The following is a 26,377-nucleotide window of genomic DNA, read 5'->3' as shown; positions in this document are numbered from 1 at the left end:
GAAAAAGAGAGCAAAATACAATGTAAACTCAGTACAGTTTCGTCCCTATTGCTGTTGCTGCTGCTGCTAAACAGCCATTCAAACGGGGCATATGTGATGTGTCGTATGCACATTTTTGGTTGTTGTCGTTGCTGTTGTACTGGTTGGTTTCGTTTTCTCTTTGGTTTTGCGCGATTCTGCATGTTGTCCCATTGAAAGAAATATATGGCATTTTGCGGGTGCGCACAATCTTCCACTTCTCTCTTTGTCACTCGCTTGCGTTTCGCTATGTAGTTTTATTCTTTTATCGCCAATTGATTCTTTGAAAAATTTATAGTTCCATTCGACGAAACAAAAGATTTGCACGAAACCCATAAAACATCATAAAAAAGAAGCTGATCGCACAGCTGTGAGCTCGCGACGCCGCGTGTTTTGTGTGCACACACAGCTCAGAGTCAAACGTTTGAACGAACGGGCGCGCAAAAATTAACATAACGACAACAGAATGAGAGCGAACAAAAAGACCGAAGAAGCAACGACACACACAGAGAACAAACGACACGAGAGGGAGAGAGAGAGAGGGAACGAACAGAAAAAAATCGCGAGAGAAGTTAAGATAGTAAAAATTGTGCTGAAATTGTGCGCACGCGCTTCGATCAATGAAGAAAAACCTACAAACCACACGGGCACTAGCGACCGGCACACAGCGCGCGAACACCGATTGAGAACAGTGAGAGCGCGCGATTGCGCGCGTATACACACGTTTTCACGTTCGTGTTTTCCATTTCGAACGGATTCGATTAAATAATTTTGATATCATCAATTATTACAATTTCGGATTTATTTATTTTTTTCTTCGCGGTTTTCGCTTGGTTCGTAAAGTTGATTTTTTTCCTCCGCATACGTGTGAGTATATGCGTGTGTGAGTGCGCGCGCGAGCGTCTATTGTTGTGATCATGTTCGGTCTTGCAACGAGCAATCGGCAATCGTGTTTCTGTTTGCTTCCCCCTTTTCATATAATGTGCACACATTCGTTCCACGTTTCGTTTGCATTGTGTATATGCGTGCGCGCAACGACGCTGCTTTTTATATCTTCTAAAAGTCTTGCTCGCATCTAAATTATGATCGCATAAAATCTGTAATGACACAAATTCTGCTGTTTCTTTCTCTGTTCGTGTCGATTTTTCGTGTTTGTTTCCCGTTGCTTTTCTTCTTGTTTCGTACTCTTTTTATGGTGGACCGTAAAGGTCGTTTTATTTTTCGTTCGTCATTTTCTTTGCCATTAGAGAGAAGTGCTGTCGTTTTTTGTTGCATTTATGTATAGATCTATACCGAAAGATATCGATCCACGACGTTTATTCGACAAAATCGATCTCAAGTCGAAGAATGCAATTAGACGTCGTGCGAAATGTGTTTTTTTAACTACGTGTTGTCTGTGTCGAAATGCCAAAAGTATCCTGTTTCTTTTGTGAGTTGTGAAATGCAAATGGCTCAATGGCTCATTGGCTCAGACAGAAGCACATAAAAATTTAATTAATACGTTGCCATTCATCTAATTTGAAGCGAAGAAAAAAAACGGTTCGAAGCGCACGTTTGCGCGCACCAACCGTTCGGTAATCGCTATGAATCATTCCCAAAAAGAGTCAATTGAGTGTGACCTTGACAATTATTTATATATATATATATATATATATCACTCTCTAGCCATCGCGTTCCAAATGTCAGAATTGAATTGATTTTCTGAAATGACATAAAAAGCCGAGAGGGGCATAGAGTGTGTGTAGAACGCAGGCACAAAAGAGAGGGAAAATATAAAAGGAGAGAAAAAACATGCAGCAAATCGCAAAATGTTTTAACTCTGACAGAGTGAACGAACGAACGTTCGACGAAAAAGCGAATTAATCACTTGAAACGATCCTTTCGAAATGGCTCGAGAGCCAAATGTACGCTAATCAGTGCCAAGAAAACAATTTCGCTATTGTAAAACGAATGCCATAATCTCAGGCATCACACACGTTTATGTTTAGGCATTTTTTTTTCTGTTCTCTTCATGTGAGTGTGTGTTTTTTTCTGCATAAATTCGCGTTGCTCAGTTGAATTCAGCTGATCTTATTTAGCGAGTCGGTGCTTTAACAGCTGTAATAAAAACGTGTTACGGACCATAAATAACGCAGGAAAAAAGATTGAATAGAGAGTTCAACACACACACACACACACACACAACACTCGTCAAGAGTCACAAATTGCTAAAAGGTTGAAACGTTCGCACTCTTTTCCGAAATGCAGAAATCGGCAACGATCTCTTTCGAATTGCAACAAGAAACAAAAAAAAGGAGATGATGAGGAAAATGCTCACATGGTAACAGTGCAGCAATTCTAATGATTTTTCTCTTCTGCAGCACTGAAACACAACGGAAATGTTGCTAATAACGAACGAACGTTTATTCGCAGATAATAAAATGAGTGAAAAGACGCATAACATCAATTTGCATAAGGCAAATCTGGAAAGAATCGGTTTTAGTACACACATACATACGTACATGAAGATAAAAACTGCACTCAACCGAAATTTGGAATCTGCAAGTGCCAGTTTTATCTTTCAAAAAGAGACAACAGCGTTGTCTCCCGGCCGTAGCCACAGATATCTAAACAGATATTAGTACACATATCTGGACTAATTGAGTTGCATTCCATTGAAAGCCAATTATTAATTGTGTCTGAGAAAAATGAATGAATGAAATAAGACGGATATTCCGTTTTTTCCATTAACCGACTCTAGACGGTTTGACATGACAGGAGGCTATCTCAATGAGAAACACCCGAGCTGTGCAACAATGTAATGCGGTTCAGCCTCTCGGCCGGTTTGAAAATTCGGTCTCAAATTTCCATGCAGACCGCTCCAATGCAATTGTGATACGGCATGTAATTTGCTAGCTGTCGATTAACCTGCACTAAACCCCACAGTTTATACTGTAGTATTTTATTATATTTTATTTTCGTTCTGGTTGTATTGGATTTCATGAACAGCTCATCGTCTCATGTGCGCGTACTAAACACATGTGTCTTTTTACTCTTTCGCTCCCATTTCGTTCTCTGCGCCGCTGATAAAAATGAATCAGTCTCTCCGGCAATTGTTCACATTACTTTTCACCTTTTTTTTCTCTCCTGCTTTATGTTTGCCGAGATGAGAATGGCAAAGTGGTTTCGTTATATTTTTTTTTCTTCTCTCCAATCTGTTTGCTCCTTCATTTTGCAACTTTTTTGTTATTTGACTGGGAATACAATGTATTTTCGAGAGCCGATGAGTTGGGCTAAGAGATGTGAATAGTTTTCCTCACTCTCTTGACGTGATTGACCGAAAGAATGACAACTGATGCGATAATCGCCACCGTTCTCTCTCTCCCTTTGTCTCTGTCTCTCTCTGTGTGTGTGTCTGTCTCTCTCTCATTGTCAGTTGTAAGACGTGTGTCTGTTTGTGCCATATGCTTTTTTGCAAATCATGTAACCTTTCGCAGCATAAAAAAAACGATTCAACAACAAACAATTTCGGTGTTGGCGGTTGGCGCGCGCTAGAAGTGATTTTTTCTTCTTCTTTCAACTGAAAAACTTGTATATGCATATTCCAAGTGCAAACACAGAACCCAAAACGAACGGAAAAAAATATATGTATATAACATATTTGTGTGTATATAGAAAATGATATGCCGAAAGAGGCGAACATTTGCAAGCAGCTAACAACACACGAACGTAGTCGTTGCTGTTATTGTTGTTGTTGTCGTCGTCGTCGTCAGTGACAGAGACACAAAAGTGGCAGGCAGCAAAGAGTTGCGATCGAAGTAGCAGTAGCCGATTGTGATGTGTAGTTAAATTTTATCGGCAGAACGGTAAGCATCGAGCTTCGATTTCTCTCTCTCACACCCGAACCACCACAACAGTACTCAAATAAAAAAAAAACTTGCGCGCCATCAAAACTTATCGAACTACAACAACAATAGGCAAACGACAACGAAACCAAATTTTACAACTAGAACATTGGATGGTTGAGTCAACTGCGGAGAGTTTGCAATACATACGTTCAATTTGGTGTGTTTTTTCTCTCCTCTGGCTGTTTTTTGTTTTGTTTTAATTGAAACGAAACGAGCCAAAGAACGAATAGGCGAGAAAAGCCGTAAAGAAGAGCAACAGGAGAACAAACGAATACAAATACACACACACATAAACACAAGAGCCCATACAATCAGTCAATCAGTCAGCCAGCCAGCCAGCTAGTCACTCGCACACACCAAACACATTTACGCCGTACTCATTCTCGCCTCAGCCACTAACTTGCAATCAACGGGGCAGAGGCAAAACAAAAGCAATCATACAAAACACCGAAATTCAAATTGGGCATACATATTCTGTATGGTGTCGATATAACATTGAAACGGGTTGCACAGATTTTGCTTGTTACGGTTGCTGTTGCTGTTGGATAAAAGTGAAATTAAAGTGAAAAATCCAAAGCGAACGTCAACGACAACGACGACAACGGTCGTGTGTGTGCTTCTTACACATACCGCAAACAACCCATTTTCATTTGCATTCGCAGAGTAGTTGTTAAGTGTTCGGCCGCGTGTCTAGATGACTGCATCCGGATAGAAAAAAAGACAAACCAAGAAAATGCCATTTTCCCGTGGAAATTTGCGGATTGTTCGGCAAACCGGTGTGGCAAGTTTCTTGTGTTTTGTGGTGATGCTACTGATCACAGCCACCGCTCCTCCGGTGGTTTATGGCCGAATTTGTTCGGATGTCGATGTGCGCAACGATCCAAGCGAATTAGAGCTAAAACTACGCAATTGCACCGCTATCATCGGCAGCATATCAATTGTACTAATAGAAACATTCAATCACACCGATTTCAACGATTACAAATTCCCCGAATTAAAGTAAGTAATGCAAGTGACAATAAAGCCGCAAGCAAAATATTCATATTAAAATGATAACATTCGGCTTATCCATTTCAAGAGAAAAAAAAACAATCACGTTTTCGTTTGAAATATACACATGTTCCGAAAATGGTATGAAAGTGACTGTGTGTGTGTGCGATTATTTAATCGACTAAGTGATTTTTTGTTCGTTTCGTTTTCTTTTGTCATCTTGTTTTTTTTGTCTTCTTGCATTTATCGCAGAGAAATTACCGGTTACCTGCTTTTGTTTCGAGTGTTTGGATTAAAATCGTTGCGCAATTTATTCCCCAATTTGACGGTGATCCGTGGCGAGCGATTGATATCACATTATGCACTTATCATTTACGAAATGACCGATTTAACCGAGGTAAAATCGTAAATTACATCCACCAGACTGATCGGCTTCGATTTTTATTTATTTTGGTTTTGTGTTTCCTTTTCTCTCCTTCTTTTCCTCCTTCGTTTTTATTTTCTGCACACACAATAGATTGGACTCACTTCATTGATAAAAATTCAACGCGGCTATGTCATGATTAGATATTGTCCAATGCTTTGCTACGTACACACCGTGAGTTGGTTTTTTTTTCTTTTTATTTTATCAAGTTTTTTTTGTGCTGTTTATATTTTTGTGTCTGTATATTTTTATCGTCCATTAAATTTCCGCTAATATGCAAACACCAACCAAAAAAAATCGATCCATTTTTTGGCATATAGATCAATTGGGAGGCAATAACACAGGCACGCGTTGGCAGTGGTTTGAGCAATTATTTGGATTTTGAACGATGGCATCAAGCATGCCCATTGTCTTGCCCCGACTCATGCCCATCGAAAAATTGCTGGAATAATTGGAACTGCCAATTGTTTGAAACGGGCCGCAGCAACACAATCAGTGAGTAGAACACTTTTTTTTTTGCAAGACGCTTATTGCTTTGACTTTTTTTTCTTGTTCTTCATATTCATATTTTCTTCATTATACAATCATATTTGGATAAAAGAGAAATCGAAGGAGAAAAGAGAGACGGAGAGAAAGAGAGAGCAACAAAATATGAATTCCTTTTACATCATGTGGCCAAATTTGTTCGATAATAATATGTTTGAAAAAAATAAAACAAACAAACAGCGGTATAATACCCGGGTGCAAATCTTTTGATTAATTAATCGTGTAAAATTGATTTAGCGAAAATGCGAATTGGGTTTTTGACCAGGCAAAATGAAGCATCACCGAAATTCTGCGTGTCGACCACGTCATATTTTATAGATGTGTATTCTATCTAAATATCTTATCTGAAATTTAATGTTATTAACAAGAGCCAGTTTTTAAAACAGTGTGATTCGTTAAATAAACTCGTCCAAAAATAATCAGCTGACTTAAGTGGTTTAAATCCACTTTTGCACCGATACACACGGGTTCAATTGAATAATCAATTCGCTTAGTTAATTTTGACATGTGCATAAGGTGATTTTGTATAGAGTAGTAAGCGACCGACCGATCAAACGACCGCGTATACGTCAAAATCTTAAACGTCATGCCTTATTATCGATCATTAAATCTAATTATTTATTTATTTTGTGTGGCAGCGCAGTTTTTTTTGGTATTAGCTCATTCTTTTTTTTGCCTCTCTTTGCGTTCCTATCACCCAGTGTTCGTGTGTCTCTCGCTCTCCCACTCTCGCGGGCCCATTTTTTCCCCTCGCTCTCTTCTTAATTTGATTCTGTGAATTGATCTAATTTAAAAAACGTTTATTGCGATTGCTCCTACTACTGTTCCGTAATAATAATCAGTTCTTTATAGCAAATTGCCATTGCATATTCCACTTCGATCTATAATAATACTCAAAACTCATATATCATTCGTGCTGATTGTTCAGAATAGAATAAAATAAATGATTGGCATGAGAAAGAGACGCGTGCAAAGAGCAAGAGTTAGTGAGTGAGATAGCAACAGGCAGAGCAAGAGGGAAAGAGAGAACAGAGCGCAACAGAAAACGAACAGCAGGAAGAGTGAAGGAGATAGAGCAACAAGCAGTGGCAGAAATATGACACGAAGATCGTTATATTTGGAATCAATTTAGAAAAGATATTTCTTGTTATTATTTCTGTGTGTTGTTGTTTTTTTTTCATTCATTCATCGTGTGTTTCTCCCGCTGCTCACTCTTCGCTGCTCAATCGTATTCAATTAATTTCATCGTTCGAAACGTACAATTGCATAAAACAAATAATCGTTTATTCGATTTGAGTACGTATGAAAAGCAAATAAAATTTAATGAACTAGAGTGAAGTGCGCGCGCGAGAAATCTCGTCGATACCTACACGCTGAGGCGTGCTGTGTAAATCGAATCGACAAATTTCGTTGGAAATTTACATCTCATCGACTGAGATTCACACAGAAACACATACATGAGCTCCAGCGGCAATATGCATTTTCATCATGGTGATATAATTTTCGTTTTGCTTCATTTTTAACGATCAAGTGAAGTTTATTTTGATAAGAACTGGATTGCAATTCACTATCATTTTTTTTTCTTTCTTTCAAAAATCGATAGATTCATTTATGATTCATTTATAATTCTTTGGACTTAATGATCATCATGACAAGTGATACGACCCATAAATCAATCGTAGATTCGTGTCAAATCATTCGATCAGTGTCCAAAAGTTCAGCACTGTGATTTGATAATGATAATTGAAAGCGACAAAAAAAAATTAAGAAATGAATCAGATGAATGAAGACACAAAGAAGCACAATTGACATGATTCGATTGAACCAATACAAATTGTGATTCGGTTTCATTAGGTTTGATGAATCGTTTCGGTCATCGCAACAACTTAAACTCAATCAAAGCGAAATTTATTGAGTGCGATTGTGGAGTGCTGCTTATTTGATTCTCCCCTTCCTCTTCTTCATTTGTTTTCCTGCCGTGTGGCTATATAATTTTGCATTTATAGAAAAATGGATATCTTTGGCCGCATAAATTTCGTATAATTGGCTTTTTAAATCGAATCGTCATGAATGTAGCACTTTGCCAATATTTATGCCCGTACAAAGCCAATATTTGTTGGATTTCAATATCATTTGCGTTGTTCCTGTGTTTGCTATTCAATTCAATCCGATGGCGTTGTCTGTGCGACTGGTGTGTGTGCGCACGCGCGCGTCTGCTGCAAACGAGACTCACGTTACTGCAATAAAAATTCTTCCTCTTGCCGCGATGACGGTGGAAATAGACAGGCAAAACGCAAAGATAGACAGAGCAAACAACCAACCAGCCAACCGATCGACCGAACGAACGGACGGACGAACGAGCGCACATAGAGTTCTTTTCGATTTCGTAATAAAATTTTATTGATCTCATTTCTGTGTGTGGTCATTAATGAAGAGATAGAGCGATGAAGAATCGTGAATGCAAATTTTGCTAGCCATAATGGAAAAGACACGAACGAACGATCAGAAAATGTTTATTAAAACAGTCAGCTGGATTATTTCCCTTTCTCTCTCTGTCCTTCTTGCATTCGGCATAAATCGTTTTGCAAATATATATTATTTTACTCGAAACGATTTTTTATTTTCAATCGGCTCTTTATTGAGCCCAGATGTCAAGCAAGCGCATTGAGTGTCTGCCTCGATTTTGACCGAGAAATTGAGACAATCCCATGATCAATGTAATGAACCAAATCACTAATATGCTTTAAACTCGAATCTTTCTTCTTCTTTGCAGAGAATTTAAAGTGTCACGAGGAGTGCATTGGTGGATGTTCCAAGCCATCAGCGAGTGGTTGCCAAGTGTGTCGTCATTTCCGTAATATGATTGATAAAAAATGTGTTGTCCAATGTCCGCCCAATTTGTATGCCTACAGTAGTTTTTGTGTCGAGACCGAGTATTGTTTAAAGGCGAATAAGAAGCCACTTTTGGGTGAATGCCGTGATTCGTGTCCGCTCATCATTATAGAAAAGAATGTAAACGTGAAAAATGTTGAACAATGTGCAAGAGAATGCCCGGGAACCGAAGTGGATTCAATGGCAACGAGTGATTTATTGCGTGGCTGTCAAATAGTTAAAGGTGATATTTTTATACGGCTGCAGTCGGGTGTGGCCAATACAATGCAATTATTGGAACGAAATTTGGGTGATATTGAAGAAATTGAAGGCATTTTGAAAATTTACCGCTCGCCCGTCATTACGTCATTGTCATTTTTACGCAGTTTACGCATTATTCGTGGCATTTCGTCGGAAAATAGTAAATACACATTCATTGTTACGTCGAATGAAAATCTGGTGGAACTATGGAATTGGAATGAGAAAAGCGCATTGCAATTGATTCGCGGAAATTTGCTGGTGCATTTCAATAGCAAATTGTGTCTTAATCAAATCCAAGAACTACAGAAAGTGCTGAAAACAAATACTACCGCCGATTTTATCAGCCCGGAATCAAATGGATACGAACAAACTTGCACGGCAACTGTTATTGTCACATCAAACAATGTTTTGTCCAGTTCAAGTGTCAAAATCAATTGGGACAAGATCACCGTTTTGGATACGGAGAAAATTGTCGGGTACATCATTTATTATATTGTAGCACCTACTCGGACCGTATCCCGACTCAGCATCGACACTTGTGTGCAGTGAGTATTTTTTTGTATGGAGAGTTTTCATTAGTTGAATTAGAATTTGTGACAATGAGTTTGGTTTTTTCCATGAATTAGTTCAATTAAGTTTTTCTTTTACCATCGTTCACCTTTCAGATACGGATGGCAAACGCATTTCATCCAAAACTTCACCGACGATGCCGAACGAACGACCCATTCAACGATAATCGATAATTTAACTCAGAACACACAGTATGCATACTATGAATGAATTCGTCATATTTTTACTTTGTTACTCTGAATAAGTTCAATCAAACGATTTTGTTCTTCTTTTACCATCGTTCACCTTCCAGGTATGCATACTATGTGAAAACTCAGGTGGTGCCAAAGGAACATGAAGACGACGTGATTGGAGTAAGTCAAGGTTTGAGTAATATCAAGTATTTTCGAACGTTCGCCGATGTGCCGACCTACCCGTACGTGGAAACATTGTCAAAAACCAACACATCCATAACACTGGCTTGGTCACCGACCAATGACAACGAGTTGATTGAATGGTACAAAGTGGATGTATTCATTCAGCCGGACGATCATGAACTATTGGATCAACGTGATTATTGCACAAATCCACGTATTGATACGCACGTGAGTGTCGGTGTTGAAGTGTCTTCGCCAAATCTTTATCAAAATTGCAGCACGGAATTTGAGAATTGGAAAATTGCCAATCCCGAATCCGTCGATCCCGAGTATGAATGGAGAATGCATCGAAAAGCTGAATGCTCTGAACGAAATTCACGTCACACAAAAGAAGAAAATCAATCACAAATTTTAAAATATGTTAAAAATCATAAAATACTCAATTGTGCCGATGAAAAAAAATGCAACGAGAAATCACGATTTTCACGTCAAATTCACGGCATTTTCGCGAACGATGACTTTGAGACGAACCGAGATAATACGGATCATGATTTGGGCAAATACCATATCGGTACACATATTTATCCAGCCCAACATCGCAATACAACCTATACCGATTTGCTACCCTACACAATGTACATTTATCAATTTTTCTCCTGCAACGAAATGAATTGCAGCACATACTTCTTATACTATGATCGCACCGACAGTTCCATTTCCGCCGACGATGTTCCGAGCTTTTCAATCAACGTCGATTCACAAAATCAAAATCAGGTGCACTTGGAATTTAGCGAACCAAAAACACCGAACGGACTAACCGTGGCATTCCATATCGAAAAGCATGATTTGAGCAATTCCAAAGTGACCACTTTCTGCATGCCGTGGAAACAATATGTCGCGAATGGAAAAAATAATAATGGACACAGGTATGGTTTGTTTTTCTTCAAATTTTAGACTGAAATTTATGACATAATATTTTATGAATTTTCCCTTTTGTGAGGGAAGCTTCGAAGCTGATCGGGAAGGTGGAAGAAGCTTCGATGAGCGATCCTATATTTTCGATAAACGCTAAATTTTCCCCATTTTCTCTCCCGTTTCAGTTACACAGTTCATCATCTTGACAAAGGTCAGTACCTTTTCAGGGTTCGATCGGTGTCACTAGCGCTAAATGGTGCCTACACCGAATATCAAATGGTCACCATATACGATAAGAGCCTCTCGACCATGGCTATCATTGGGATTGTGTTTTTGTGTGTGTTGGTCGCATTTTTGATTGGCACCATAGTCATATACTTCTATCGACATATGAGACACCGTCTACGTGTTCGCAGCCAGAATGCCAGTACGCAGAATATTTTGTTGGAAATGGATGAGACGGAAACAGCACACGATGAAGATATCCCATCTTTCTATCATGCGAACACTGCTGATCGCGATCTATTCTAAATATGACAAATTGCATCGAAAAATGCACCATTGTATTAGCTCTTGTTCAAATCTATATTATTATTCGTTCTCATGCTCGCGCGCGCGTTCATAATCGTCTTCGGGTACAAACGAAAATGATTCCTTTCGTGCCTTTAACTACGTTCTGTTCTCGTCATTTAAATCTATGCCATTTAAGGAATTTTTTTGTTTTTTCTTTCATACATCTGTACACTATATTTATTATTTATTGTGAATTTTATACTTTTGAAATTAGTAGGGCTTTCTATTGGATTTTTTTTCTCATTTTTTGCTAGGAAAAAAACAACAACGACAACAACAACTGAAAAAAAAAAAGAAAAAAAAAGAAAACGAAATACATTTTTATTTTGGTCAACACGTGAAAATTAATTTTATTTTTATATCGATCACATTTTCAATTGCAGTGAATATTTACATTGCGTGACAGCAAAAAATGTGAATCCACACTGGTAACAGACATATTTAAATTGTTATGGTATCCATAAGCGATAGCTGCACTACATGCTACTTTGTCACAACATCAGTAATACCTATAATAAATTGGATCACGGAATGAATTGGGGTCATACCGAACATTTGGTTTGAATTTCAATCGAGTCTCCTTACTAATAATGATTAAGACAAATCAATGGTTATGGATTGGTGCCAATTTTGAATTGGCATTTTGGTTTGAAAGTAAATATAAAACAGTTTGTTTTGTTATTATGAGATGAGTTTATGTTTCATTCTTTGTTTTGTACTAAATGCTTGTTGTGACAGAGATAGAGAGTTTTGAGAGCAAAAACAAACAGTGTCCCTTACTCGACCGGTGAATTTTCCCGTATCCACTGTATGAAGTGGGCAATCGACGTGTAAACACTCGGAATATTCCGGCCACCACAATTATCTGAACCGAATGACATAATACCAATCTGTAAGTGTACGCCGTTCTCTTTTATTACGAGCGGCGCCCCTCCGAAACCGGCGCAAACATCTCGACCTGTGAATTGAGTTCAATTGAATGTGATTAGCTTCGTGAATTGGAATTGAACGACGAAAAAATTTCTTGCAAAATGTAAACAATTTGATTTACCTTCGCCGCCGGCACACATCCACTGTCCATCTGATGAATAGAGAATTTTGTTTTTATTCAGGAAAATATATAAAAAGTAAAGGCTATTTGTACACAATTTCATCAATATATATATATATGTGGGCAAAAGACTCATATCCAACAAAAATATTTCAAAGGATAACTTTTTATTCAAATTTTAATCGTCACGGTGACACTCCCTTAAAAAATGTACATACCAACAGATTTCGGTGATTCAAGCGCTCCCGTTGAACCGTAAATTTTTGCACATTGGTCCCAGGCGGTCAAAGGCACTTCAAGGAATTGCATGACTGGTTGCCGCTGTGCATGTGACATCTTTCCCCAGCCAACAATCGTTGCACGTTTGCCGACTATCAAATTATCTCGATCGGGATGAAGACAAATCGGTTGGGTTGCCACTGAAAATTCAAGCACATTGTCACAAATTTACATTCAATTTCATTTCAATCGAACATCACTGTCATTAGCGTCGAAATTGCCAGAGATGTAATTTGTTTATTTTTGTATAAATATCGTGTGGCATCTATATTTAGTTATTTACTATCACTTTTTTTTTGTTCGAAATACCGAATTTGAAACTTTGAATCTCGTCATGTTTCCACGAATTGAGTAATTCTTTGTAATCTTATCGCTGTGTCTACAAGTTGTGCATATTCATTTATTCGCATCGCAATTTCTGTAAAATTCTCACCTGTATAATTTAATGGTGTTTTCAGTATAACTAATGCAATGTCATGATGGTAGTGGCCGTGCTTGTAATCGGGATGAATCACAACATGCGATATCAGATGATTTATTACCGTTGGAGCGCAAAAACCGGATGTCGAACAATCAGGATCACTGCTTGTATCATATTCACCTAATCGCACAGATGTTCTACGGTTTCGAACAACAACAACAACCAACAAAAATATATTCATTAATTTTCATATATCATGGCGAAATGTAATTTATATCGAGCGAAATTATTGACATGCAACTGATGTTATTGATGATTTGTCTAACTTGATTATCAAGCCTCTCTGATTTGAATTTCAATGACTAATTCGATGTGAAAAATTTAGTGAAAAAAAGTGGTGAACACTTACAATCTATATCCTTCGGCCTTAGCCAAGGCACAATGTGCGGCCGTCAGAATCTATCGAGATAATAAAAGTGAATCAAAATAATGAATTAAAATGGAAAAAACAGAAAAAATCGATTAAGGTAGAAATTGCTTTTGATGGATTATATGGATAGAAAAGAAGAGTTGCTTTAAAAATGCGAAAAAACATTTTCACGACGTTTCAATATTAATGAATATATCGATATCATGCTGTATTACTCACCACTCGTTTGGAAATGACGCTACCCGTGCATGGATAAGCTACTGTGTTCTGTTTAATATCTGTTCATTTTCGAAGGGAAAAAGAGTAAAAGTTTAAATGAGTTTTTCTGATCGTATCAAGTGAATTTCAGCAGAAAAATGGTTGTTTTTTTAGAATGTCTGTCGATGTTGCGACGGAAGTTAGTGCTATCATGAGTTTGATCTTCGATCGCGAATTGTTAATGTCGTATTTGAACAAATAAACTGTATACGAAACAAAAATTTGCTTCAATTGAAAACGGTATCGAACGCCGCTTGTTGAAAGTAAATCCAAAATTAATCACCAACAACGACCATTTGAACAGGAAGGAGAAAAAAACATGCGAATCATCATTTGGATGTGGTCGAATATAGTGATCCGAATTACATAAATTTGCATATGACACTAATAATTTCCGAACGAACGAGAAAAAAAGATGGTAGGAAATGTTTTTGATTTGTTTTCTATGTTTTTGATCATTTTTTCTTTCACGGTGGATGGTTTTTTCGCAATTGAATATCATCAAATTACGTAAAACCAATCGATTCGACGCATTTAAATTGCTAGTTGTTCTCGACGCATTCAAATTGTTAGTTGTTGAGTGATTTATGAAAGTGCGTTTTAGTTACATTGTCGAGAAAGTCGTGTTGACTTAAACCGTTTTATTTTTGGCAAGAAAAAAAAACACACACACACACACACATCGTTCTAGTCGATTCTCTCATTCATCGTGATATATATATATATATATATTCACAGTTCACAAATCTTCAATGAGACACTTCTTTTCTCATCAAAATATATGCGTTAAACGGTTTACACATGAAAAATGGCTACAATTTTTTGTTTGTCGTTGAGACAAGAAAGGGAACTCAAGCATAAAATGCCTTCTTCATATGTTTATCGACACAAGCCGTTGCTTGCAAATTACTTTTCTTTCTATTTGCTTCTTTTCTACTGTATAAATAACTTTTCATTTCATCTTCAGTCTCTGCTGATATTCATTTGTCGTGCGCACGGTATCAGGTTTTCTCTCGTTAAAGCAGATGACAGATGCTTTTTTTCTTCATTGTTTATTCAAATTTCTTTTTAATGTTAATTTATTCGCCGTTTGTACATGAAATTCAATGATAATTTGGGACACTTTGAATGAATGTGGTTTCGCATTTTCAGAAGTTGCTTCTGATGACAGATTTTTGCGAGAATAAACTCATGAAAACAAGATGAAAAAGGGCGTAAAAAACTTACTTTTAAATCCAATACGAGCAACGAATGGAAAGGCACCTAATCCGCGATAAAATTGACCCGACACTAGTGTTTTGCCGCACACACTGTTCTGTTCTATGGGGCTTTTCGGGCAGCATATGTACGGTTCGTATTGTGTGCCACCGCAATACATCGATCGATCACCGTTGTAACACGATTTTGCCACTTCATAATACATAGCTGTACATTCGGACATTGGTACACACCTATTATTCATATATCCAGATTATTATACACTTATAAATTGGAAAAATGTCTTGAACATATATGAATTTATAAATATTACACACATTCGACCGCCAGGGCATGCACCTCCGTAATTTGAGCGCGGCTCAACATCTAACGACCTTTCGTTACCACCTTCCAAAAAAATTTGCTGCTGCTGTTGCTCATCGGAATTGGCAACAAAACCACCTGATAATTTGTACGAAGAAGAAAATAAACATGATTGATCTGGTTCATTCACATTTCTTTTTACCGTAAACCAACAAATTTTAAACACTTAATTAACACTTTACCATAGTCTTCACAATTAACACTGTTCCAGCTGTAAATCAATATGAAAATAATTCCGTTCACTGATCTTAGATGCATATTGAAAATTGAAATGCTTAAGCTTAAATAATACTATGTTGTTTGTTCGTGAGGTTGAGTGGCACTGTGGAGAGCTCTTCTTCGAAATGCCTACCGATTCCGCGGAGCTATCACTTTCGACTGACTCACTGAAATGCAAACAATTTCACCTAAACTATGATCGCGACCGTGTGCCGATGGGAAGGCAGCAGCAAAAAATATTGTCTACGATTTAGATGGAAATTGTTATGGTTTGAATAAAAAAAAAACGATTTAAATAAAACCACGATAATGACATGTTATTGTTTGGGTTTGCCAAAAATGGTGAAAAGAGACAGAGAGCGAGCAGAAGAGACACCAATCACGCACATACACGATAAATGATGAATAAACAGACGAATGTGTACAAGCGGCCCATAAGCCAGCATTGAATATGTGTTGTCTGTGTGCACTGGATAATAATGATCGCATAGAATTCAGAGAACTATGAAATCGATTTAAAATTGTCAGTCATCAAATTATAGTGCAGAATAGATTGAGATACGTGTAAATGGCAAACGAGAAAACGGTAGCGGAAAGATAAGACTGTTTTAACGTATGCGTGTCAATAGTCTGTCACTTGCCACGATTCATCCATAAAAAAAACCATCGTCGAATCTTATCTGCATCAATTCTCCATACATCAGCACCAAAATGAGACATGAAAAGAAAATAGAACAACGTTGATCATCGGCATGATTTAGTTTCGCGTGTGCGCGCTTGACGATTCAATGAATGACAGAGGGAGTGAGAGAGAAAACTTTTGGATTTTACGCTGATTTGCTCAATGTATTTAATATACGCCAATACACTTTCACACACAATTGAAAACTAGTCCATCAAATAACTTCCGGCTAATGTCGAAATCGTGAATAGCGCTGCTAAAAGAAGTGAATGTGATACCACATGAATCTGGAATCCGTGTATCGCACTGGGTTTTCCATGAAAATGTCAAAGAAAAACGGAAATTGACATTCCGATTTGGGCCAGTAGGAATTGTGTGAGACGAGATGCACGCATTCCGGAAAAATGATCGCGTTTCCATCAGTTTTTATTGCGACGATTTCGCAATTTCCTTCAAAGAATTTTTGCTAGTTTTTCAATTTTTTTTTTAGATAGATAGCCTTAAGCGCTATATGGAAATTCCCAAGGCAATGTAATTAAATTCAAACAAGTACAAGTGAATTTCATTATTATTTTTTCCATTTTATTTCTCTTGTGAACAACAAATAATATAAAGTACAACGAAAAAGAGTGAAGAGATTTTCTGGTTTTTTTTTCCATACCGACAAACAAAACTCTGTGAATTAATTTAATGAAAAGCAGATCTTGTTCAAAATCGAACGATATGCATAAACACAAATTACTCCGTATATACAAAATAAATTTAGTTTGCTATCAGCGTTAAATCAGAGTAACAAATTGGTTTTCCTTTTAATTTAATTTCAAAGGCTTCCTTTTTAACTTCTTTTTCTTCATTCTTTCAACATCTTTATCTTTTTCTTTGTGTCTGATCTTAAAATAATTCTTAAACAACTTCCTTTATTAATTCATTACACTTGGCTTATTATTTGTTACCTAAACTAAAAAATAATTTCTTTTGGAATAATAGAAAAATATGCCATTTTTGCCACAAACTAAACATATTAAACCGTGTGATAATTGTTATACATAAATAAAAAAAAGCGAAATGTAAATCTAAAAAAAATGCTTTGGTTACGATTATTTTTTTTCTTCAACTTTTGAGATATTCATTTCATGCGATCCAATTTGTCACAGTACATAGTACGTTAAATCGAATCGCTTATCTTCAAAACAAATCATCATCATTTTCGCTAAGGTCCTAAGTTGAGTGTCTGTGTATGTGAATTGGTGCTGGTTTTAACTTGAATACGAATTATACATTTGATAAATTGGTAAAAATTGATGAAAACATTTGTTTTGATACAAGGAAACAAACAAAACAACGAGTATAAGAAAGTAATGGCCACAAGTGTTAAAAGTATTTCCACAGGAACGAAGCAAAATCAAATAATTTTTGTTTTATTATTGGAATGAATTGAATGAAAATCGAGATTTAGCTGCGCATCGCCATTATTATTATCCGGCTTTTTCGTTTTGTTTAGCCTTTGTCATTGCTTCGTATGCTTCAATTTCTTTTTTCTCCTTCTTAGAATTTCGCTCCTCGAACTCGATGCGATGCTTGATGATGCGCTCGACTATTTTTTCTGTGGTCATGGTGTTGCCTGTTTGAGACAGAGAGGGGAATGATTTTAATTGTTTTTCTTAAAAGAAAATAATTTCGAAATACATTTTTTGTCATTTTTTCAACGAAAGTTTGCCAAATGACAATGACAAAATTAAAGATTTGAATTCAAATCTCGAAGCAAAAACAAACAAAATTGAAAAAATCTTCGAAAAAGTGATTCTTACCGGAATCAATCGAAATGAATTTGCCCATCATCTTCGGCACAGCGTATGGGTCATGTACGCCATTTTCCATTGGCAATTCAGTTTGTCCATGGCACACGACGCCCACTTTGAAGTGCCTCACTAGTTCCTCAGTGACCGAGTATGGAGCACCAATTACCACTTCGTTCACGTACTTCGAAAATTGAAGAAAACAACAAACATTTAATTGAGCGATAATAGTTCCAAATTAATTAGCTGATTATCTCTATTTACCTTGCATGCGAGTACACTCAACACACGCTCGTGAATGTTCATGATCGGGTAATTGGAACCCTTGTACTTATTAACCACTGGATCTGTATGCAATCCAACGATTAAGTAATCGCCATGTTTGCGCGCCTGTTCCAAAAAGTCCAAGTGTCCAACATGGAACAAATCGAATGCACCAGCAACGTAAACCTATTTATGACAAACAGAAAATATATTTTTCAATTTAAACATCAACATTTTGCGAACTACAATTCATTCGTAGAAATACACGTTCAATAGATTTTCTGTAGAAATGGAAGAATCCATTCAATCAACAATAAGCTAATGAATCACCATGTTTACTTACAATTTTATCATCCGGCTTTGGTGATTTGCCGTCGCTGAACTGAATTATCTTCTGAGTTGTTGGCAGGAACTGGGAACAACCAGTCCATGGTGATCGTGCCGAATGATCTTGGCCCAGATTTGATGAACCTGGATAGTTTTGTTTACGTTTGGTGTAATACAATGATTGAATTCGTTTGATTATTAAGGCTAAAAGTACATTTTTCATTGATTCGCTAATTAAATCTCAAGTTGATAAATTGAAGGAAACGAAAAAAAAACGATTAAAACGAAACAAAAGCAAAAATAAGGAGGAAAAGTGACATTAAAAAAGGAAAAAAAATGGTTTCATTCTTGTTTCGGTACGAATTTCGCTGCATGGTAACAGAACGTCCATATCGATCGATATTTACAACAAAATGCTCTCGTAGAGCCACACAAGTTTTGTCCGTGAATGTGATTGGCTATAAATACTTCATTGAACCATAACGATATTGAATAACCCAGACAACTCGATAAAACTGCAGACAATTGCTTCATTTGCAACATTATGACGTTCATTGATAAGCATTTTTGGTGCAAAAGTTTGGTGGAGCCAATCAATTTGAATTGAGCGGATAACCTAGGGGCTAATCACGGATTTTTTATTGACAAAATCTGTTTTTATCGCCCAATTTTAATGACATCCGTAAAAAATTGAAAAAAATCTGTATATATTGAATTTTATCGTTAAATATCGACTATAAACGTTTAATGTGCTGACGTCATTACCGATCAAAAAATGCTGGAAGTGGGTTTTGGTGGATCCTCAGGATCGTTCAGTACTGCTCCCGGTTCTGGAAGTGGATCCTCAGGATGGGCTGGGGCATTGTCAAACCCAGTCTGGTCCATCCTGAAGATCCACCAAAACCCACTTCCAGAATCGGAAGCAGTTCTGAACGATCCTGAGGATGCACCAAAACCCGCTTCTAGAACAGTATGCATTCGTTAAAGCGAAAAAATTACTGCGAAAATCGGGCAAAATCGACCAAAATGTGATCATATCGGAATTTATTTGTTTAAATGATAAAAAATGTCAAAGTCGGTCATTATTGGTTATTTTTAATTTTTAATTATGTGTTATCTATTGCACAGTGTCGTCAATTTCCCAACGTAGAAAAAAAAAGAATGAGCGAGCCAATTTTCATTTCCCCCGCAATCAATTGCACAGAGTGCCTTCGCATTTGTTATAAATGAACGGATAGTATACGCAAATAGCTGCGGCAATATCAATTCACAAATGTGGTTCAATGACCGACCCATGCTGCGAAAATCGTATGAGAGTGATACGAAACCATATGTGTTGTCTATTTTTAGGATATGTGTGTGAAGCAAACCTTCTTTTTCGATTGCGTATTCCTTTTCGCCTTGACGAAAATGATTCTTTGTTAACAGGAGCATTCGGCCGACTAGATCTGTTGTTGAAATTCCTTCGGTTCGGCTCACCTCCCTGTTAAACATTTGGATAGAAATTTAATACAATCCAAATAATTTTTTTTACTGGAAATTTGGTTTGTAAAAAAAAATTGACAAATAAAAAATTCGCAATCTTACTTATATCGGTCGGCATCTTTAACTATTTGGTATGTATCCACACCGTCTGCTGTCATAGTTATATCATCTGTTGGAGAATGAAGCAAGAAATTATTTAATTTCAAATAAATTTAAAAAGAATTTAACATTTTTTTCTTTTTTTTCGTGTTTATTTTGAAACTGTGACATGAAATCTTGTGTGAACTTTGAAATATGTGAAATCATCGATGTCGAATCGTTGATATTGAATTATTATTACTATTATTCAATTCAATTCGAAATCATTCGTAATATGTATATTTTGTGTTCGACTTTTAAACTTCAGTGGCGTGAAATCGTACGATTTTTCCTATCATTTCCGAAAAAAATACGTCATTGGACCGAGAAGTCAGCCGTCAACATGAACATTGATCGGAATGCGCTTCATCGGCACACAGAACAACGAAGTAGAACACATAGCTCTCTCTCATTGATAGATCAGAGACAAGAGAAGCAATGATAGTGAAATAAATAGTGAGGTCAACAGTTCGATAGCGATAGACTAATCATAAACCGTTTTTGTTCGATTTTCTGATGGCAACAACAACAAAATAAAAGAACAATAATGATGCCATACACGCATATTGAATGAACAAAGAAAATCCCAGATTATCAACATCAATTTAGTTGGGATCTGAAACGAATGGTTTCTGGTCTGAATTAGATTAGCTTTTCATCAGAAAAAAAAAACGAAGAATTCACACAAGGAATCACAATCGCAATTCAAACTCCTGGTCCGAACAATAGATTAGTTAAATTCACTCACCGCCATGCACGCAGAAATCACAATTGTATTTGTCCAAGGTTTCCAATGTCGTGACATATGGTGCACCTTCCACGACATCATCAACCCACTTGATGCCGCGAACCATTTTGTACCTGCAAATTAAAAACAATCGATATTTAGCCATAAACAATGCAAAATTGTTTCTCAAAGCGGAAAAAAAACACTTGAATAGAGGCAACGTGAATTATGAATGAAACCGAAGAAGAAGAAGAAAACCGTTCGATAGAAAAAAAAAACATGTTCGACATCTTATCAATATTCTATGGCACATAAAGCGTACACTCTCACTTTTTATTTATTCATCAGCTGAACCATACTCGTGTAATACGATTTTGTTTGTTTGTTTGACGACATAGAACGATAGAATGATAGGAATGTTTTTGTTTTTGACGACACCAAATGGGGTTTTTCACAGAGCATTAAAAATAACCCAGCTGAAGATAGCTCTAATTGGCGATAAATGCGGCGGTAAATTGTTAACATTGAAAGTGAAAATGGAAACGACACACACAAATCTGAGTTTGGAAATGAGACAAAATATGCTAGAAAATATGACTAGACTAACGGAAACAAAACGATGAAATCAGAACAATGCCAAAAGACGGCAGAACTAAAATGTTCATTGGTTGCCAAATCGGTCATTGGAGGCGAAAGAAAGTGTTGACCTTTTTCCATTTGAACTGTTCCGAAAGCGATTTTCCACTTATTCTTCAACTTACCGTTCTTCTTGAGTGAAAACTGGCGGCCCTTTGTGCTTCTTGATTTCCTCGTCGGTGTGCACACCCACAATTAGCTTATGTCCTAACGCCTTTGCTTGACGCAATGAATTTGCATGACCAAAATGGACCATGTCATAGCTGAAAATAGAAAGGAACATTCTCGATTAAAAAATTGCATAAAAAATCTAAATCGAATACGAAGTTACTTTTTAAATGCATTTATTAGTGAGTAATTTAAGTCTATTTTAAATCCATTCCTTAGAATCTATCACAAATGTCGACGAGTAAAATGCAACGTGTAATTTTTAAACGTGTGTTTATTCACGACGAGAGTTATTTTAGTCTATATGTATGTTTGTGACGTGTCGAGAGTTCGTTCGATCAGAGTTCAGTGTGCAGTGCACTGTATAGATGAAATTGCATGAGTACGAATGCCGTGCACAACACGCGACACATTATATATTACATCATCCGATACGAGTGTTGAATGTAAACCATAAAATCCATTTATTACGAGTCTCGTAGCCCACTAAAAGTCGCTCGTCGCTGGCGACGACAGCAATATTTTAACGAGTCACGAAATTGAATAAACACACTCGTCGCAATTGCTATCAATTGCTGGCAAGAGGAAATTGAATCTGTTCATGTGGCCAGTCAAGCACAAAGTGCAGAATTTACAATTTCAAATACGATTGAAATGTTTCGATCATTATCAGTCAATATAAGCAGCGCAAGTGTCGGATAATGTTATTACTACGTTTTGATTTTGATTTTGATTTTCAATCGTTTGCTTTGATTCCCACTTCTGCTTAATGATATAAATATATTCGTCTGTCTTCGACTCGCTTCTAAGTAACACAGGATTTTGTTGACAATAAAAATATCACTTGAGTTCTTTTCAATGAGCTCTTATTGTAATAATTTATGGGAGAAAAAAACACTTAATAACGAACGCCAGGCAGCCATAAATGAATCAGGTTTTATCATTTAAGTGATAATCTCTGGAATTATCGCTATCGCCTGGCGGCTACCCTGAAATTATCGTCAGAATTTTCTCATATCTAATAATAATTTGAATGCAAAAAAAACGTGTACAATCGCTTTGATTATTATATGCAGACCCCATCGAAAGACATTGAATTGGAGCCACGATTCCTATATTGTTTGCATGTTGTAAAAGTCTATGCTTTTGTCAATGCGCAATATGGGCGTTCATGAAAATATTGATTGCAAATGGTCACGTCAAAACAACCGAATCCCAAATGAAATCCTTTTTTTTAGCGCTCAGGCTATTTTCAATCGGTTATGCGATCGAATGAAGCCTTGCCTTCCCGTGGAAATGGCCTCTATATTCATCGTATACAAAAATCTACGCCGCCGTCTAAAAATAGCGTTCATTAAGAAGCATTTCACGTTCATAACTAAGCTACTGTGCTACAAGGAGAGAAAACCAATTCAGCGGCACAACTCAGCGAAAAAAGAGCCAAGACCTCAAACGAAACGTAAAACAAAGTAAGATGATAACGGTGGCAATATCGTGGGATTAACCACTTTACTATACGATAATGTTGTTGTAAAAATTGTCTGTACAAAAAAGCAAAACGGAAAAAAAAACGAGAGCAAATCGAGAGACTTGATTGATACGTAAATTGACGTAGCTCGTGAGCTACAAGTATTAAAGAGAAGAGGAAGAAGAAGAAAATAGCGCGAGAGCCGTATATATACACTTTTGACAAATCACTATGTGAATAACCTTGACCATCGCAGACCAGCTCAGCTGCTGTTGCTGCTGTTGCTGCTGCCATTGCTACGGTAGTGCCAATACGAAACGTGTATTGCGAAACACGGTGTGTACAAATAAAGCGAAAACCGCACGCCGTCTGTTCCCTCGTGAATGTGTGCACTGAACATCACATGTCAGTATTGCCGTTTCGTAAGGTTTCTTGCTCTTCCGCATCGGTCAAAAGGTATGCGCGTTCAAAAATGCCGTATCATTCGGTTTTTGCCGAATTTTTTTTTGTCTACAGCAAAGCAAAAACGGAAAAATCCACTCAGAAGATAGGCTACAATGGACGCTAACGATGTGTGTGATGAGTCAGCTTATGAAATTAGCGAATGAACACATGGTATATCAACAACGTAGACAATATCAAAAACAATTATACTGAGATATTGATTGCCTCGAATCATTGAGTCATCGATGTCGCGCTTGGATGTCGCGGCATAAAACCAAAACACCAACGCGCTTCGTAGAACAAACAGTTCATTCAACAAAAAAGTCACAGCGAGTGGAATTTTTTTTTATTTTTACACATCAACCAACACATTGTGTCAATAATTCTACAATTTGGTTCGCGATCGCTCATATTTTTCTATTTTCGTTTGTGTGTTAACGACGAATGGCGGTTGGAAACAGAAAAAAAACAGTTTGTTTTGAGTCAAAGATGTTGTCGGAGAGAGAGATAGATTCTCATCAGAATCAGATACATATACCCATTGACGCATCGCCCATGGAATGCAGTCACATTCAAATGATATTCTCCCATTACGAACCGAAAGAAAAAAAATGCTGCAATATTGCCGTCGTATGTCTATGTCGTTCATTCTTGACGCATTTTACTGCTGCTCGACATTTTCATAAACATAGACATTGTTGTGCTAACAAATGAGTCCTTGGCATGAAACATATGGCACATTCACTTCATTCGCTGTTTTTGTTCATAGAAGAGATAGAGAGTCTCTTTAATTCCGAGCATTTCTGTGTGTGCTTATTTTTGTCTTATTTGAATGTTTTGTTATATGGACTTTGTTTTCATTTGAGCAGGCTTTGTGATTTTTTTCTTTCGAATTTTGCTATCGCCAGCGTTTATTAGCGCGTTGCCTTCCTTCCGTTAAATGCTTGTCTAAACACGGACGAGAAAAACAATGAAAAAAACGGTTTGAGATTAAACATTTAACTCATTTTATAATCTCATCGTTTCGTCTCAGTCGTAGTTTCCTGCATTTTTTTCTGTGCTCTCAATTAACATGTTCTCGAGCACGTAATGCTCATAGCATAGTCAATTATAAGAATTGAATATTGTTGTGAGGCGTTAAAATATGTGCAAAAAGAGCGCCAATAATGATGAAGCAAAAAAAGAGATATGAAACAAGTGTGAATAGGTTTTTTTGTTCTAAAACCCCACGAGATTGAGTGCATAGAACGGAAGCAACCCGAATAAATATAGCGCGTTGTTCCGAAACTCCGACAAAATTCAAATCAACAACAACAATAATGCGCTAAAATGTTTCCATGTACACGTAGTGAACTGGGACGCTTCAACGTCAAGGTCAATTATGCAATAAAAACTCCACAAAACGCCGAAAACTCGTACCCACCATGGTGACACATATCATTCGCTCACTGCTCTTATAGAATGTGCTAATGAGCGACGCGAAGCCGTGTGATGAATTCAGACTGTTCACATGACAGATGAATAAGAATCGACGTCATATGATAACATAAATAAAAAAAGAGTAATTTTTTGAGCTAGGCCAATAAATTCGGTTGTCTGGAACATAGATAAATCGGCCCATTTACAAACACGGTTTACGTCTGATTCATCGAAATGGATACGTATACGATTTGTTCACTGTGGCTAACTCTAAACTGTATATACTGACAATAACTGTTTTCCAATATACAAAATCGATTTCAAATACCGTCGAAAACACTCGAAAATTACTAGGTATTATTGATTTTGCTTAATTGGGCACTTACCATCCATCACACCAAACACGAATTTCTTTCTTTTCTTCGTTGTCCGACATGATTGTTTTGCGTTGAAATTTGGTTAGTTGTTTGTTGGAATTCCAAACGATTAAATAAAATCGTCACCCACAAATTTTATTCGAAATACACACGGTTTCACCAGCAGTTTTGGACTTTACACTTTACGTTCTTTTTTCTGGTTGATTCTGACGTTTAACTGGAAATGAAAATCGATTCGACTTTATAAATTTTTTTCTGACAACTTTTCTATTGCAAAATGATTGATTTGATTTAGAGCTGCCCACTGAGATTTTCAAGTTTTCTAATCAACTTTTACTATAGCGCGAGACTAATTTGTCGGTCGTAAAATTTATCACAAAATTCAATTATTGCTTTAACTAAGTTGCTTTATAGCTCTCTCTCTCTCTCTCTCTCTCTCTCTCTTTCTCTCTCTTCTACTTGTTATGACTAAACATGTACCGTAAATGAAACAAACACAATATTTTCTGTGATGTTAAATCAATTGAATTTGATTTGAAAGCAAATCGTTAAGATGCCTACCCGTAAAATCGCATCGAGTGAAAAAATGGGTGTTAACACTTCAATGTTTTAATCAAAACTGTGAGGATCACGCCACTTGCGCGCTGATTTTTTTAGTCAGCTCTTCGGCTGTTCGTATTCAATCCGGAATTTTCATTCATTGGCTGACTCACATGCATGCGTTGTGCGCGCGTGTAATTGTGTATGTGCTGTCATACGATATGTGTCAAAATATTGGCGGGGTATGTTCGTGGTG

General features: G+C 36.9%; 3 protein-coding genes across 12 annotated transcripts; 1 reads left to right on the top strand and 2 right to left on the bottom strand.

The window, feature by feature from the left end:
* Positions 1-708: 708 nt before the first annotated feature.
* Positions 709-11,755, top strand: LOC129565409 (insulin-like receptor). 5 transcript variants are annotated; one of them, XM_055440295.1, is made up of 9 exons: positions 709-851; positions 3,673-4,904; positions 5,148-5,292; positions 5,413-5,493; positions 5,640-5,814; positions 8,639-9,542; positions 9,663-9,758; positions 9,860-10,849; positions 11,024-11,755. In XM_055440295.1, the coding sequence occupies exons 2-9, from the start codon at positions 4,639-4,641 to the stop codon at positions 11,367-11,369; spliced, it is 3,003 nt and encodes a 1,000-aa protein (XP_055296270.1). In that variant the 5' UTR covers positions 709-851; positions 3,673-4,638; the 3' UTR covers positions 11,370-11,755. The 5 variants fall into 5 exon arrangements, with proteins under 5 accessions (XP_055296270.1, XP_055296268.1, XP_055296269.1 ...); XM_055440293.1 differs by having other exon boundaries at positions 3,495-4,904; XM_055440294.1 differs by having other exon boundaries at positions 709-885.
* A 28-nt stretch (positions 11,756-11,783) lies between these two features.
* Positions 11,784-16,602, bottom strand: LOC129565411 (phenoloxidase-activating factor 1-like). Its single transcript, XM_055440296.1, has 10 exons — positions 15,614-16,602; positions 15,386-15,509; positions 15,078-15,301; positions 13,812-13,870; positions 13,572-13,621; positions 13,175-13,359; positions 12,681-12,881; positions 12,463-12,492; positions 12,192-12,369; positions 11,784-11,920 (listed from the first exon to the last, which is right to left on the bottom strand). The coding sequence occupies exons 1-10, from the start codon at positions 15,687-15,689 to the stop codon at positions 11,911-11,913; spliced, it is 1,137 nt and encodes a 378-aa protein (XP_055296271.1). The 5' UTR covers positions 15,690-16,602; the 3' UTR covers positions 11,784-11,910.
* A 286-nt stretch (positions 16,603-16,888) lies between these two features.
* LOC129565406 (ethanolamine-phosphate cytidylyltransferase) lies at positions 16,889-26,297 on the bottom strand. Of its 6 annotated transcripts, none has more exons than XM_055440282.1 (10): positions 26,143-26,293; positions 25,591-25,798; positions 21,831-21,968; positions 21,091-21,203; positions 20,307-20,373; positions 20,090-20,202; positions 18,736-18,923; positions 18,393-18,578; positions 18,141-18,312; positions 16,889-17,953 (listed from the first exon to the last, which is right to left on the bottom strand). In XM_055440282.1, exons 2-10 carry the CDS (start codon positions 25,638-25,640, stop codon positions 17,808-17,810), a joined length of 1,173 nt encoding a protein of 390 aa, XP_055296257.1. In that variant the 5' UTR covers positions 25,641-25,798; positions 26,143-26,293; the 3' UTR covers positions 16,889-17,807. The 6 variants fall into 6 exon arrangements, with proteins under 6 accessions (XP_055296257.1, XP_055296262.1, XP_055296258.1 ...); XM_055440287.1 differs by having other exon boundaries at positions 18,736-18,863; positions 26,062-26,199; XM_055440283.1 differs by having other exon boundaries at positions 26,062-26,173.
* Between the last annotated feature and the right edge of the window lie 80 nt (positions 26,298-26,377).

Source organism: Sitodiplosis mosellana, unplaced genomic scaffold (genome assembly GCF_009176505.1).
Source record: "Sitodiplosis mosellana isolate CC-2019 unplaced genomic scaffold, AAFC_SMos_1.0 Smas_scaffold_2, whole genome shotgun sequence".
Lineage (NCBI taxonomy): Eukaryota > Metazoa > Arthropoda > Insecta > Diptera > Cecidomyiidae > Sitodiplosis > Sitodiplosis mosellana.
Note: the sequence above shows the minus strand (reverse complement) of the source record. Positions and strands in the feature narration are given on the sequence as shown.

Coding starts and splice junctions, on each gene's coding strand:
- LOC129565411 (XM_055440296.1), bottom strand. CDS start 15,689: ATGCATCTAAGATCAGTGAACGGAATTATTTTCATATTGATTTACAGC. Junction 15,510..15,613: donor TGTTAATTGTGAAGACTATG/GTAAAGTGTTAA, acceptor ACAAATTATCAG/GTGGTTTTGTTGCCAATTCC. Junction 13,622..13,811: donor GCGTCATTTCCAAACGAGTG/GTGAGTAATACA, acceptor TTATCTCGATAG/ATTCTGACGGCCGCACATTG.
- LOC129565406 (XM_055440282.1), bottom strand. CDS start 25,640: ATGTCGGACAACGAAGAAAAGAAAGAAATTCGTGTTTGGTGTGATGGA. Junction 21,969..25,590: donor CGTGTTTGGTGTGATGGATG/GTAAGTGCCCAA, acceptor TTCTATTTTCAG/CTATGACATGGTCCATTTTG. Junction 18,579..18,735: donor CAAAGCCGGATGATAAAATT/GTAAGTAAACAT, acceptor TGTCATAAATAG/GTTTACGTTGCTGGTGCATT.
- LOC129565409 (XM_055440295.1), top strand. CDS start 4,639: ATGCCATTTTCCCGTGGAAATTTGCGGATTGTTCGGCAAACCGGTGTG. Junction 4,905..5,147: donor TACAAATTCCCCGAATTAAA/GTAAGTAATGCA, acceptor CATTTATCGCAG/AGAAATTACCGGTTACCTGC. Junction 5,494..5,639: donor TGCTTTGCTACGTACACACC/GTGAGTTGGTTT, acceptor TTTGGCATATAG/ATCAATTGGGAGGCAATAAC.